Source organism: Lampetra fluviatilis, chromosome 64, assembly GCF_964198595.1.
Source record: "Lampetra fluviatilis chromosome 64, kcLamFluv1.1, whole genome shotgun sequence".
Lineage (NCBI taxonomy): Eukaryota > Metazoa > Chordata > Hyperoartia > Petromyzontiformes > Petromyzontidae > Lampetra > Lampetra fluviatilis.
This window is the reverse complement of record NC_136338.1, coordinates 2380687-2392849: the sequence shown is the minus strand read 5'-3', so window position 1 is coordinate 2392849 and position 12163 is coordinate 2380687. Positions and strand designations below refer to the sequence as shown.

The 12163-nt window shown below is 46.3% G+C and overlaps 1 protein-coding gene across 1 annotated transcript; it reads right to left on the bottom strand.

The window, feature by feature from the left end:
- Positions 1-1366: 1366 nt before the first annotated feature.
- On the bottom strand, positions 1367-10120 carry GUCA1A (guanylate cyclase activator 1A). Its single transcript, XM_078882329.1, has 4 exons — positions 9858-10120; positions 6272-6421; positions 3209-3299; positions 1367-1612 (listed from the first exon to the last, which is right to left on the bottom strand). The coding sequence occupies exons 1-4, from the start codon at positions 10053-10055 to the stop codon at positions 1482-1484; spliced, it is 570 nt and encodes a 189-aa protein (XP_078738455.1). The 5' UTR covers positions 10056-10120; the 3' UTR covers positions 1367-1481.
- Between the last annotated feature and the right edge of the window lie 2043 nt (positions 10121-12163).

The following is a 12163-nucleotide window of genomic DNA, read 5'->3' as shown; positions in this document are numbered from 1 at the left end:
GTGAGGGTGGGCACAAGCCGGCGTGAGTAGGTTAAACGTTGAGTTTTATAAGGGCACCACGGGGTGACCAGCCCCTCCCCACCCAGCCCAGCCCCTCCACCACCCTCCCCACCCAGCGCCTCCCGACGCTCCCAGCCCCACCCTCCCCACCCAACCCCGCCCCACCCTCCCCACCCAGCCCTTCCCCACTCTCTTCACCCAGCCCCTCCCTCCCCACCCAGCCCCTCCCCACCCAGCCCCTCCCTGCACGACGGACGCAATAATCCCCTGTGGGCTGGTGTAACCAGGAGTTTCCTGCCAGTATGAAATGTACTAGTAATGGCAGAACTCCACGACTCCAGGAAATGGCCCCGAAGCTTGCCACAACGTAAGGGACCGTGGTCAAATACAGCCAACGTCAGTTGACCGTGGAAAGTTAGACCCAAGCCGAAACATAACAAATACAAAAGATCGTTTAAATATATACATTTTTTTTTTAATGATAGAATATAGTATTGTCATCAGTGTGACATAAATATACCAAGTTTGCAGTCGATACCACATTGGGAAGTGGGTTAAAATTGAGTTACAAGCGTTGAGGATACAACAACGACAACAACATACAGAGTGAGTTAAACAAAAGCGCGTAATAAAATATCCACACGGCAAAAATAGATTTGCACGACAAATGTTGAAAACTAAAAATCACTTTGAACAGACAGGCGGTAAGCAATTGATGACATTTTTAAATCCTTTATATTAAGTTCACTTGCTTGCTTGCTTGCGCGCTTAGGACCGTGCAAATCTTTCGGTCGTTTTTTAACCCACTTCCCGTGATCCAATCGAGCTGACATTTTGCACAGAGACTCGTTGTGCGTGACAATTTATTTTCGTGAAAAATTTTTTTTCGAAAATTTTCAACATTTTAGGAATTTTTTTTTATATTTAATTACCAATTGCTTAATGGTGGCAGGCAATCATCTGACCCATAGGTGGCAGCCATCTCAAGCCAGAGAACGAGAGGACTCTAGCCGCCACGCATATAAAGGATTTATAGTGAAAAACTTTGTTTTTACGGGTTAATTTTTTTATGGTGAAAGGCATGGGCGGAGTGTCCCTGGGTGGTGGGGTGGGGATACATCCCAGACCCACCCCCCGCAAACTGAACACCACGCTGGAGATGGGTGATGCCACCCTGCAAACAAAGACAAAGATCCCCCCCTATAGCCTTAACACTCTGTTGGGGCAAGTGCTGTTAGCGAGCACCTATGAAGACCGGCACGGCACACGAGGGGGTGGGTGGCCAGCACCAAGCCCGGCCGCCTTTGTCTCCCCAGTGACGATGTTTACCACACCCCACCGGCTACTCGCTTGAGGCCGAGTCGACCTAGGGGTAGGCCCCAAGGATGGATTCAGATGATTATCCGTTGAATTGAACTCGTCTGCGCTCCGGGCTTGGTGGTGCAGCGCGCTAACCGCTGCACCACCGCTCCCCCCCCCCATCAAACGTCGTGCGGACGTCCGTGGCGCACCATGGTCACGATGTGCGAGAGGTCGAGGCTGTTGGTGAGCAGGTGCATGAACTCGGCGTCCTTGTTGGCTCCTTGCAGGAACTCGTCAATCGTGAGCTCGCCTGTCCAGGAAGGTGGGGGGGGGGGGCGGTGGGTAGGGGGAGGGGTGGGGAGGGGAGGGGTGGGGGGGAAACAAACGGGGTTACGGGTTTATTCCAATCGCTTTATGTGGTACTGTAGTAGTAGTGGTAGTGGTGTTGGTAGTAGTAGTTATGGTGGTAGTAGTAGTGGTAGCAGGGGGGCTAGTAGTTGTGGTAATAGTAGTGGTAGTAGTAGTGGCGGTGGTAGTAGAAGTAGTATTAGTGGTGGTAGTTGTAGTGGTGGTGACGGTAGTAGCGGTGGTGACGGTAGTAGTGGTGGTGGTAGTAGTAGTAGTGGTGGTGGTAGTAGTGGTATTAGTAGTAGTGGTAGTGGTATTAGTAGTAGTGGTAGTAGTAGTGGTGGTAGTAGTGGTGGTGGTAGTAGTAGTGATAGTGGCGGTGTTAGTGTATAATATCATAGCTGTCAACCCATATGGTTTGCCCCGTATTCTTGTACAGGGCAAATTGAGTTTTCAGGTCCATACGGCGTACAGTCGTTTCAATACGGGCACAAACATTGTATTTGTGTTTCTCCCTTGTGATGGGACTTTGTAGGATAAACGTTGAGATTTATAAGGGCCACGGGGTGACCAAAATGGCACGTGACGTTAGTGCTGCACTTGGCGTTTGTGTGACACGTGGTGTTAGTAGGACACGTGGTTCGTGACGTTTGTGTGACACGTGGTGTTAGTCTTATTCTTGGTTCTTTCGGTAAAGTCACGTAGAAGGGAAGTAATATAATAATAATAAAACATAATAAAATAATTCTCACGACGTTTCGGCCACAACGCAATCAGCCGTCCTCAGGTGAAGAACAGGTCTGTCGAGAAGACAGAGTCTGAATGACAACCCCAGGCTTGGAGCGTCTTTTTAAGCTGGGTTGGAGGTGGAAGAAGAGCGCCTTGACAAAATAATTTGCATATCAAGAGGAATTTAGCATATTTATGCAAAATGCGTAGGAGGTGGGATGGGGGGTTTCAAAGTCATTATGCCCATGCATTATGCAGGATTAGCAGCATCAAAGGGAGGGGGTAGGGGGTAGCATTAACAATTATTTTATTACTTCCCTTCTACGTGACTTTACCGAAAGAACCAAGAAGATGAATCCCTGCAGTCACGAAAGCTTTAAATCGAAACGTGGTGTTAGTTTGACACGTGGGTCGTGACGTTAGTGAGACACGTGGTGTTAATGCGACACGTGGTTCGTGACGTTTGTGTGTTTGACACGTGGGTCGTGACGTTCGTCAGACACGTGCTGTTAATGCGACACGTGATTCGTGACGTTCGTGTGACACGTGCTGTTAATGCGACACGTGGTTCGTGACGTTTGTGAGACACGTGGTGCTAGAATGACACGTGGGTCGTGACGTTAGTGAGACACGTGGTGTTAATGCGACACGTGGTTCGTAACGCTTGTGTGTTTGACACGTGGGTCGTGACGTTCGTGAGACACGTGCTGTTAATGCGACACGTGGTTCGTGACGTTTGTGCGACACGTGGTGCTAGAATGACACGTGGGTCGTGAAGTTAGTGAGACACGTGGTGTTATGGCGACACGTGGGTCGTCGGTGCGCTCACCGTCCCCGTCCACGTCGATGCGGTCGAACACGATGGAGGTGAACTCCTCGGGCGACGTCTCGTGGGCGCAGCCGTCGATGCCGCGGATGGCCTGCGGGTCCCCGGGACACGCGCTCGCAGTCACCACCCTCGCCCTGACATTCACCACCCCCCCCCCACCCACCCCCCTCGTCTACCCCCCCCCCCCCCACCTTTGTCTCTCCTTCAATCGACACGTCTCTTGTCTACATCGTTCTCATCTCACCACATGGGAGGGAGTGGGCTGGGGGCGTGGGGGGGGCATGGGGGGGGGGGGATGGGGGCGTGGAGGGGCGTGGGTGGGGTGGCTGGTGACGTGGGCGGGGGGGTCATTCCCAGATCAGATCACCCATGCCCAGTGGTTCTCAACAATGTTTGGTTGCTACTGTTACCCGCGCCCCCCCCCCCCCCATATCATCTCACGCATTGATAAAATAACCTCATCACGTTGCCCCATGGGACATTGCCACAACCCCCAAGGGTCCGCATACCCCCGGTTGCGAACCACTGGTGTAGTGTATAGTGTAGTGTAAAGTGTATCGTATAGGAGTGGAGTGTATAGTAGTGTATAGTGTAGTGTATTGTATAGTAGTGTGTAGTGTATTGTATAGTGTAGTGTATAGGTAGTGTATCGTAGTATAGTGTATAATGTAGTGTATAGTATTGTGTATAGTAGTCTATATTAGAGTATGGTAGTGTATTGTATAGTAGTGTATAGTGTATAGTAGTGTATAGGTAGTGTATCCTAGTGTAGTGTATAATGTAGTATATAGTATTGTGTATCATAGTCTATATTAGTGTATAGTAGTATAATGTATTATGTTATGTATAGTAGTGTATTGTACAGTAGTGTATAGCGTAGTGTATAGTGTAGTAGTGGATATTTAGTGTATCGTAGTGTATAGTAGTGTATAGGGTAGTGTATAATGTAGTGTATAGTATAGTGTATATTAGTGTAGTGTACAATATAGTGTAAAGCGTAGTGTATAGTATAGTGTATAGTAGTTTAATGCATAGTAGTGTATAGCGTGGTATATAATGTAGTGTATAATGTAGTGTATAGTGTAGTGTATAGCGTAGTGTATAGTGTATAGTAGTTTCATGTATAGCAGTGTATAGTGTAGTGTATAGAGTGGTGTATAATATAGTGTATAGTATAGTGTATAATGTAGTGTATAATGTAGTGTATAGTGTAGTGTATAGTGTAGTGTATAGTAGTTTAATGTATAGTAGTGTATAGTGTAGTGTATAATATAGTGTAGTGTATAATATAGTGTGTAGTGTAGTGTATAGTGTAGTGTATAATGTAGTGTATAGTGTAGTGTATAGTGTAGTGTATGGTAGTTTAATGTATAGTAGTGTATAGTGTAGTGTATAGTGTAGTGTATAATATAGTGTAGTGTATAGTGTTGTGTATAGTGTAGTGTATAGTGTAGTGTATAATATAGTGTAGTGTATAGTGTAGTGTATAGTGTAGTGTATAATATAGTGTAGTGTATAGTGTAGTGTATAGTGTAGTGTATAATATAGTGTAGTGTATAGTGTAGTGTATGGTAGTTTAATGTATAGTAGTGTATAGTGTAGTGTATATTGTAGTGTATAATATAGTGTAGTGTATAGTGTTGTGTATAGTGTAGTGTATAGTGTAGTGTATAATATAGTGTAGTGTATAGTGTAGTGTATAGTGTAGTGTATAGTTTAGTGTATAATATAGTGTAGTGTATAGTATAGTGTATAGTGTAGTGTATAGCGTGGTGTATAATATAGTGTGTAGTGTATTGTATAGTGTAGTGTATAGGTAGTGTATCGTAGTATAGTGTATAATGTAGTGTATAGTATTGTGTATAGTAGTCTATATTAGAGTATGGTAGTGTATTGTATAGTAGTGTATAGTGTATAGTAGTGTATAGGTAGTGTATCCTAGTGTAGTGTATAATGTAGTATATAGTATTGTGTATCATAGTCTATATTAGTGTATAGTAGTATAATGTATTATGTTATGTATAGTAGTGTATTGTACAGTAGTGTATAGCGTAGTGTATAGTGTAGTAGTGGATATTTAGTGTATCGTAGTGTATAGTAGTGTATAGGGTAGTGTATAATGTAGTGTATAGTATAGTGTATATTAGTGTAGTGTACAATATAGTGTAAAGCGTAGTGTATAGTATAGTGTATAGTAGTTTAATGCATAGTAGTGTATAGCGTGGTATATAATGTAGTGTATAATGTAGTGTATAGTGTAGTGTATAGCGTAGTGTATAGTGTATAGTAGTTTCATGTATAGCAGTGTATAGTGTAGTGTATAGAGTGGTGTATAATATAGTGTATAGTATAGTGTATAATGTAGTGTATAATGTAGTGTATAGTGTAGTGTATAGTGTAGTGTATAGTAGTTTAATGTATAGTAGTGTATAGTGTAGTGTATAATATAGTGTAGTGTATAATATAGTGTGTAGTGTAGTGTATAGTGTAGTGTATAATGTAGTGTATAGTGTAGTGTATAGTGTAGTGTATGGTAGTTTAATGTATAGTAGTGTATAGTGTAGTGTATAGTGTAGTGTATAATATAGTGTAGTGTATAGTGTTGTGTATAGTGTAGTGTATAGTGTAGTGTATAATATAGTGTAGTGTATAGTGTAGTGTATAGTGTAGTGTATAATATAGTGTAGTGTATAGTGTAGTGTATAGTGTAGTGTATAATATAGTGTATAGTGTAGTGTATGGTAGTTTAATGTATAGTAGTGTATAGTGTAGTGTATATTGTAGTGTATAATATAGTGTAGTGTATAGTGTTGTGTATAGTGTAGTGTATAGTGTAGTGTATAAAATAGTGTAGTGTATAGTGTAGTGTATAGTGTAGTGTATAATATAGTGTATAATATAGTGTAGTGTATAGTATAGTGTATAGTGTAGTGTATAGCGTGGTGTATAATATAGTGTATAGTGTAGTGTATAGTGTAGTAAGTACGTACCACCTCTCACGCACGAGATAATTCACACCTACCCCCCAGGGCTCCACGTACCCCTCCTCCTCCCCGCACTGACCTTGATGATATTGAGAAGCTCTCCCTTGTCAATGCACCCGTTGCCGTCCGAGTCGTACATCTTAAAGTACCAGCGCAGCTTCTGCTCCACCTTGCCACGCAGCACAAGGCTCAGCGCCGCCACATATTCCATGAAGTCGATGTAGCCGTCCTGCCGGACACGTGTGTGGTACGCACATTGTCAGTGGCGTAGTGACTACATTGTCAGTGGCGTAGTGACTACATTATCAGTGGTGTAGTGACTACATTATCAGTGGTGTAGTGACTACATTATCAGTGGTGTAGTGACGACATTATCAGGGGCGTAGTGACTACATTATCAGTGGTGTAGTGACTACATTATCAGTGGTGTAGTGACGACATTATCAGGGGCGTAGTGACTACATTATCAGTGGTGTAGTGACTACATTATCAGTGGTGTAGTGACTACATTGTCAGTGGTGTAGTGACTACATTATCAGTGGTGTAGTGACTACATTATCAGTGGTGTAGTAACTACATTATCAGGGGCGTAGTGACTACATTATCAGTGGCATAGTAATTACATTATCAGTGGTGTAGTGACTACATTATCAGTGGTGTAGTGACTACATTATCAGTTGCGTAGTGACTACATTATCAGTGGCGTAGTGACTACATTGTCAGTGGCGTAGTAACTACATTATCAGTGGTGTAGTTACTACATTATCAGCGGTGTAGTAACTACATTATCAGTGGTGTAGTTACTGCATTATCAGTGGCGTAGTTACTGCATTATCAGTGGCGTAGTAACTACATTATCAGTGGTGTAGTAACTACATTATCAGTGGTGTAGTAACTACATTATCAGTGGCATAGTAACTACATTATCAGTGGTGTAGTAACTACCAGAGGTGGGACAAAGTCATTGTTATGCAAGTCCAAGTCGAGTCGCAAGTCATCAAATTCATGACTCGAGTCTGACTCGAGTCCAAGTCACATGACTCGAGTCCACATCTCATAGGTGGGACAAAGTCATTGTTATGCAAGTCCAAGTCGAGTCGCAAGTCATCAAATTCATGACTCGAGTCTGACTCGAGTCCAAGTCACATGACTCGAGTCCACACCTCTGGTAACTACATTATCAGTGGCGTAGTTACTGCATTATCAGTGGCGTAGTTACTGGATTATCAGTGGTGTAGTAACTACATTATCAGTGGCGTAGTAACTACATTATCAGTGGCGTAGTGACTACATTATCAGTGGCGTAGTAACTACATTATCAGTGGTGTAGTTACTACATTATCAGCGGTGTAGTAACTACATTATCAGTGGTGTAGTTACTGCATTATCAGTGGCGTAGTTACTGCATTATCAGTGGCGTAGTAACTACATTATCAGTGGTGTAGTAACTACATTATCAGTGGTGTAGTAACTACATTATCAGTGGCATAGTAACTACATTATCAGTGGTGTAGTAACTACATTATCAGTGGCATAGTTACTGCATTATCAGTGGCGTAGTTACTGCATTATCAGTGGTGTAGTAACTACATTATCAGTGGCGTAGTAACTACATTATCAGTGGTGTAGTAACTACATTATCAGTGGTGTAGTAACTACATTATCAGTGGCGTAGTGACTACATTATCAGTGGCGTAGTTACTGCATTATCAGTGGCGTAGTTACTGCATTATCAGTGGTGTAGTAACTACATTATCAGTGGCGTAGTAACTACATTATCAGTGGTGTAGTAACTACATTATCAGTGGTGTAGTAACTACATTATCAGTGGCGTAGTGACGTCGTGATTTATTTTATTTTTCTACCCACGTGACTTTACCGAAAGAACCAAAGAGTATGGATTCCTGCAGACACGAAAGCTTCAAATTAAGGTCAATGAAATAATTTAAAAAATGTAATATTTTTTTTTACTTTATTTGAACGGCGTTTTAAGAAAGTTGTTCTTTTTACGCTGTAGATGATTTTGCTGCTATAAAGTGTCCGAATGACGGGGCCACTTTGTTGAGCGGCTATCATTTGTGGTCGCCAGGTCGCTTCTAAAAAACAAGTTCACAGCCTCAGTGGGGCTTTGCCTGGTAGGATGGGGCATGGTTGAGTGTTGTATTTGTAGATTTGAAGCTTTCGTGACTGCAAGGATTCATATTCTTAGGTTTTTTCGGTAAAGTCACGTAGGTAAAAAATTAAAATTAATAAAAGTGATACAGCTATCGTGCTGTGACGGTTCCACCTGAAGACGGAAGCTTGTGTTGCCTCCCAAACGTCGTGATTTTTTATTTTATTTTTATTTTACTTTTATTAAATTGAAATTTTTTACCTACGTGACTTTACCGAAAAAAGCTAAGAATATGTAGTATTTGTGTCTGTGTCTGGGTGATTTGTTTATCCGTCTTGTACTTTGTACACCTATCGTGTTTTTTTTAAATCCTTTATATTAAGTTCACTTGCTTGCTTGCTTAGGACCGTGCAAATCTTTCGGTCGTTTTTTAACCCACTTCCCGTGATCCAATCGAGCTGACATTTTCTACACAGACTCGTTGTGCGTGACAATTAATGTTCCTGAAAAAAAAATTCCAAAATTTTACACTTTTTAGGACAAAAATATTATATTTAATTACCAATTGCTTAATGCTGCCATGCAATCATCTGACCCATAGGTGGCAGCCATCTCAAGCCAGAGGACGAGAGGACTCTAGCCGCCACGCATATAAAGGATTTATAGTGAAAAACTTTGTTTTTACGGGTTATACTTGTTTTGTCATTCTTGTTGTTGTAACGTTCTTAGCCCGTGCCCCTTACTGGACATCTGTGCATAAAAGAGCTTTGTAGCTCATCGGATTCCTCCCGCAGTTTAAATACATATTCTGATTAATGATATCTGATGTTGGTTGTCAAGGCCCCCCCTCCTCCCCTTCCAACTCGTAGCTTTGGCCACCGGGGGAGGGGCGGGGTGGGGGGGCAAGGCAGCCCCCCCCCCCCCCCCACTTGGCTGCCCCCCACGATCGTCACGTGACCGGTCACCGCATTGCGAATGGCGAGAACCACCCCGTAGCGCCCCCCCTCCCCTCCACCTCATCTTCCACCCCCCACCCCTTCACCCCCATCGCCCCCTCCACTTCTCCCCCTCCATCATCCCCATTTCCCCCTCCACCTACTCCCCCACCAGCCCCCCTCCACCGCCATCGCCCCCCCCCCCCCCATTGCCCCCCCTCCCCCCCCCTCCACCCCCCATCTCCCCTCCATCGCCCCCTCCACCACCACCCCTCCACTTCCCCCCCTCCACCACCCCCATCCCCCCCATCCCCCCTCCACCACTCCCCCTCCACCCCCCACTCGCCTCCCCCCATGAACCCCCTCTACTCCCTCTCCACCCCCCATCTCCCCTCCTCCACCCCCCACCCCTTCACGCCCCCTCCACTTTTCCCCCTCCATCATCCCCATCCCCCCATCGCCCCCTCCACCTATTCCCCCACCAGCCCCCCTCCACCCCCCCTCTCCCCTCCATCGCCCCCTCCACTTCCCCCCCTCCACCACCCCCATCCCCCCATCTCCCCCTCCACCCCCCTCCACCCCCCTCTACCCCCCCACTCGCCCCCCCCCCCTCCCACCTTGTTCATGTCGAAGGTCCTGAACATCTGTTCGATGTAGGCGTTGCCCTCCGCCGTGACGCTGCTGATGCCGAAGAACTGCTTGAACTCGTGCAGCGTCAGCTGGCCCGAGGGGCACTCTCGCATGAACTTCTTGTACCACAAGTGGATCTCCACCGAGTGGAGGTCGTCCACCACGGAGCCGTTCTCGTTCCCCATTGAGCTGCCCTTGGAGGTGCCCTCGGAGGTGCTGATGCTGCTGGTGCTGGTGGTGGTGCTGGTGGTGCTGGTGGTGGTGCTGGTGGTGGTGGTGCTGGTGGTGGTGGTGCTGCTGGTGGTGCTGGTGGTGGTGCTGCTGCTGCTGCTGGTGGTGCTGGTGGTGCTGGTGGTGGTGCTGGTGGTGGTGGTGCTGGTGGTGGTGGTGCTGGTGGTGGTGGTGCTGCTGCTGCTGCTGGTGGTGCTGCTGCTGCTGGTGGTGCTGGTGGTGGTGGTGGTGGTGCTGGTGCTGGTGGTGCTGGTGGTGCTGGTGGTGCTGGTGGTGGTGGTGCTGGTGGTGGTGGTGCTGGTGGTGCTGCTGGTGGTGCTGGTGCTGGTGGTGGTGGTGCTGGTGGTGGTGGTGCTGGTGGTGGTGGTGCTTGTGGTGGTGGTCTTGACGCCGCTGGCGCTGATGGTGCTGCTGGTTGTGGTGCTGGTGGTGGTGTTTGTAAGTGGTGGTGGTGCTGGTGGTGGTGTTTGTAAGTGGTGGTGCTGGTGGTGCTGGTGGTGGTGGTGCTGGTGGTGCTGGTGGTGCTGCTGGTGGTGGTAATACGATGACCGCCGAGCTGTTGGTGACTTGGCCGGTGACCCGTGGCGTTATTTCCCACGCGGCGGTCAAAGTTGGCGTGAGGATTTCGACGGTGATAAAACGTCAAAATCCTCTCCCTCTCTCCCACTCTCTCTCCCACTTTGTTTTACGTTCAGAGGAAACAAGAAGATGCTCGGTGTAGTCGGCACTTTGCTTCGTTCATCATTTAGTTTTTTCAATGCTTTGCTTTATGCCTCCCACACTTTTTAAATGAAAGATTTCACAAAAGATTTCACGCTCTGCTCTCCTCCCTCTCTCTCTCTCTCTCCCTCTCGCTCTCTCCCCCCTCTTCGGAGGCGATGGTTGTCTTGCCCGACGCCTCGGCCACGATCGCACGGTGCCCGTCCCCACGGCAGGGCTCGCGTCGGCCACTCGGCGAACTCGAAACTTTGCCAACTCAGAACAAAGTCCCGAGGATCCCCCCCCTCCCTAGCCGACGAGCGACTAACACCGACTGACTGTGCTCCCCATGGAGAAATTGTTAGCTTTGTTGAGCTGAGCGGTTTTGTTTGACCACACACACCGCTCTCTATCCAGATCGCGAAATAACTATTTACGAATATATATTAATGTTGTTTTATATATGTAAAGAAAAGACAACACGATTGAATTCCTTCATTCAGACGCTGTCTTTCCGACAGACCTGTTCTTCACCTGAGGACGGCTGCTTGCGTTGTGGCCGAAACGTCGTGAGAATTATTTGTATTGTGTTTTATTTTTATTATTTTATTATTTCCCTTCTACGTGACTTTACCGAAAGAACCCAGAAGATTGAATTCATCTGCGTCTTGTTGGCAAATTAAAAGGCCTGGGCCCACGCCGTTGCGCCTTTCAGATTCTTCTCGACGGTCAAAGCACTAAACAAAAGAAGACGGTGGAGACTGGAGCTTGCGATGGTTTCGTCGTCGTCGTCGTCAAAGTCGACGCCACGGGCTGATCCGTCACACCAAAGCGCCCCTGTAGGTCCGAGCAAAGGGCAAGGCAAAGAAAATCAACAAAACTCGAGCGACACTCTCTTCATTTGTATCCCTGAAGAGTTTACAGCACGCGCTCACACGGAGACCCATATACTCACACAGAGACCCATAGACTCATACAGAGACCCATAGACCCATACAGAGACCCATGGACTCACACAGAGATCCACAGACTCACACGGAGACTCATAGACTCACACAGAGATCCATAGACTCACACAGAGACCCATATACTCACACAGAGACCCTTAGACGCATACGAAGACCGATAGACTCACACAGAGACCCATAGACTCACACAGAGACCCATCGACTCACACAGAGACCCATAGACTCACACAGAGACCCATAGACTCACACAGAGACTCATAGAATCACACAGAGGGCCATAGACTCACACAAAGATCTATAGACTTACACAGAGACCTATAGACTCACACAGAGACCCATAGACTCACACAGAGACCCATAGACTCACACAAAGATCATAGACTTACACAGAGACC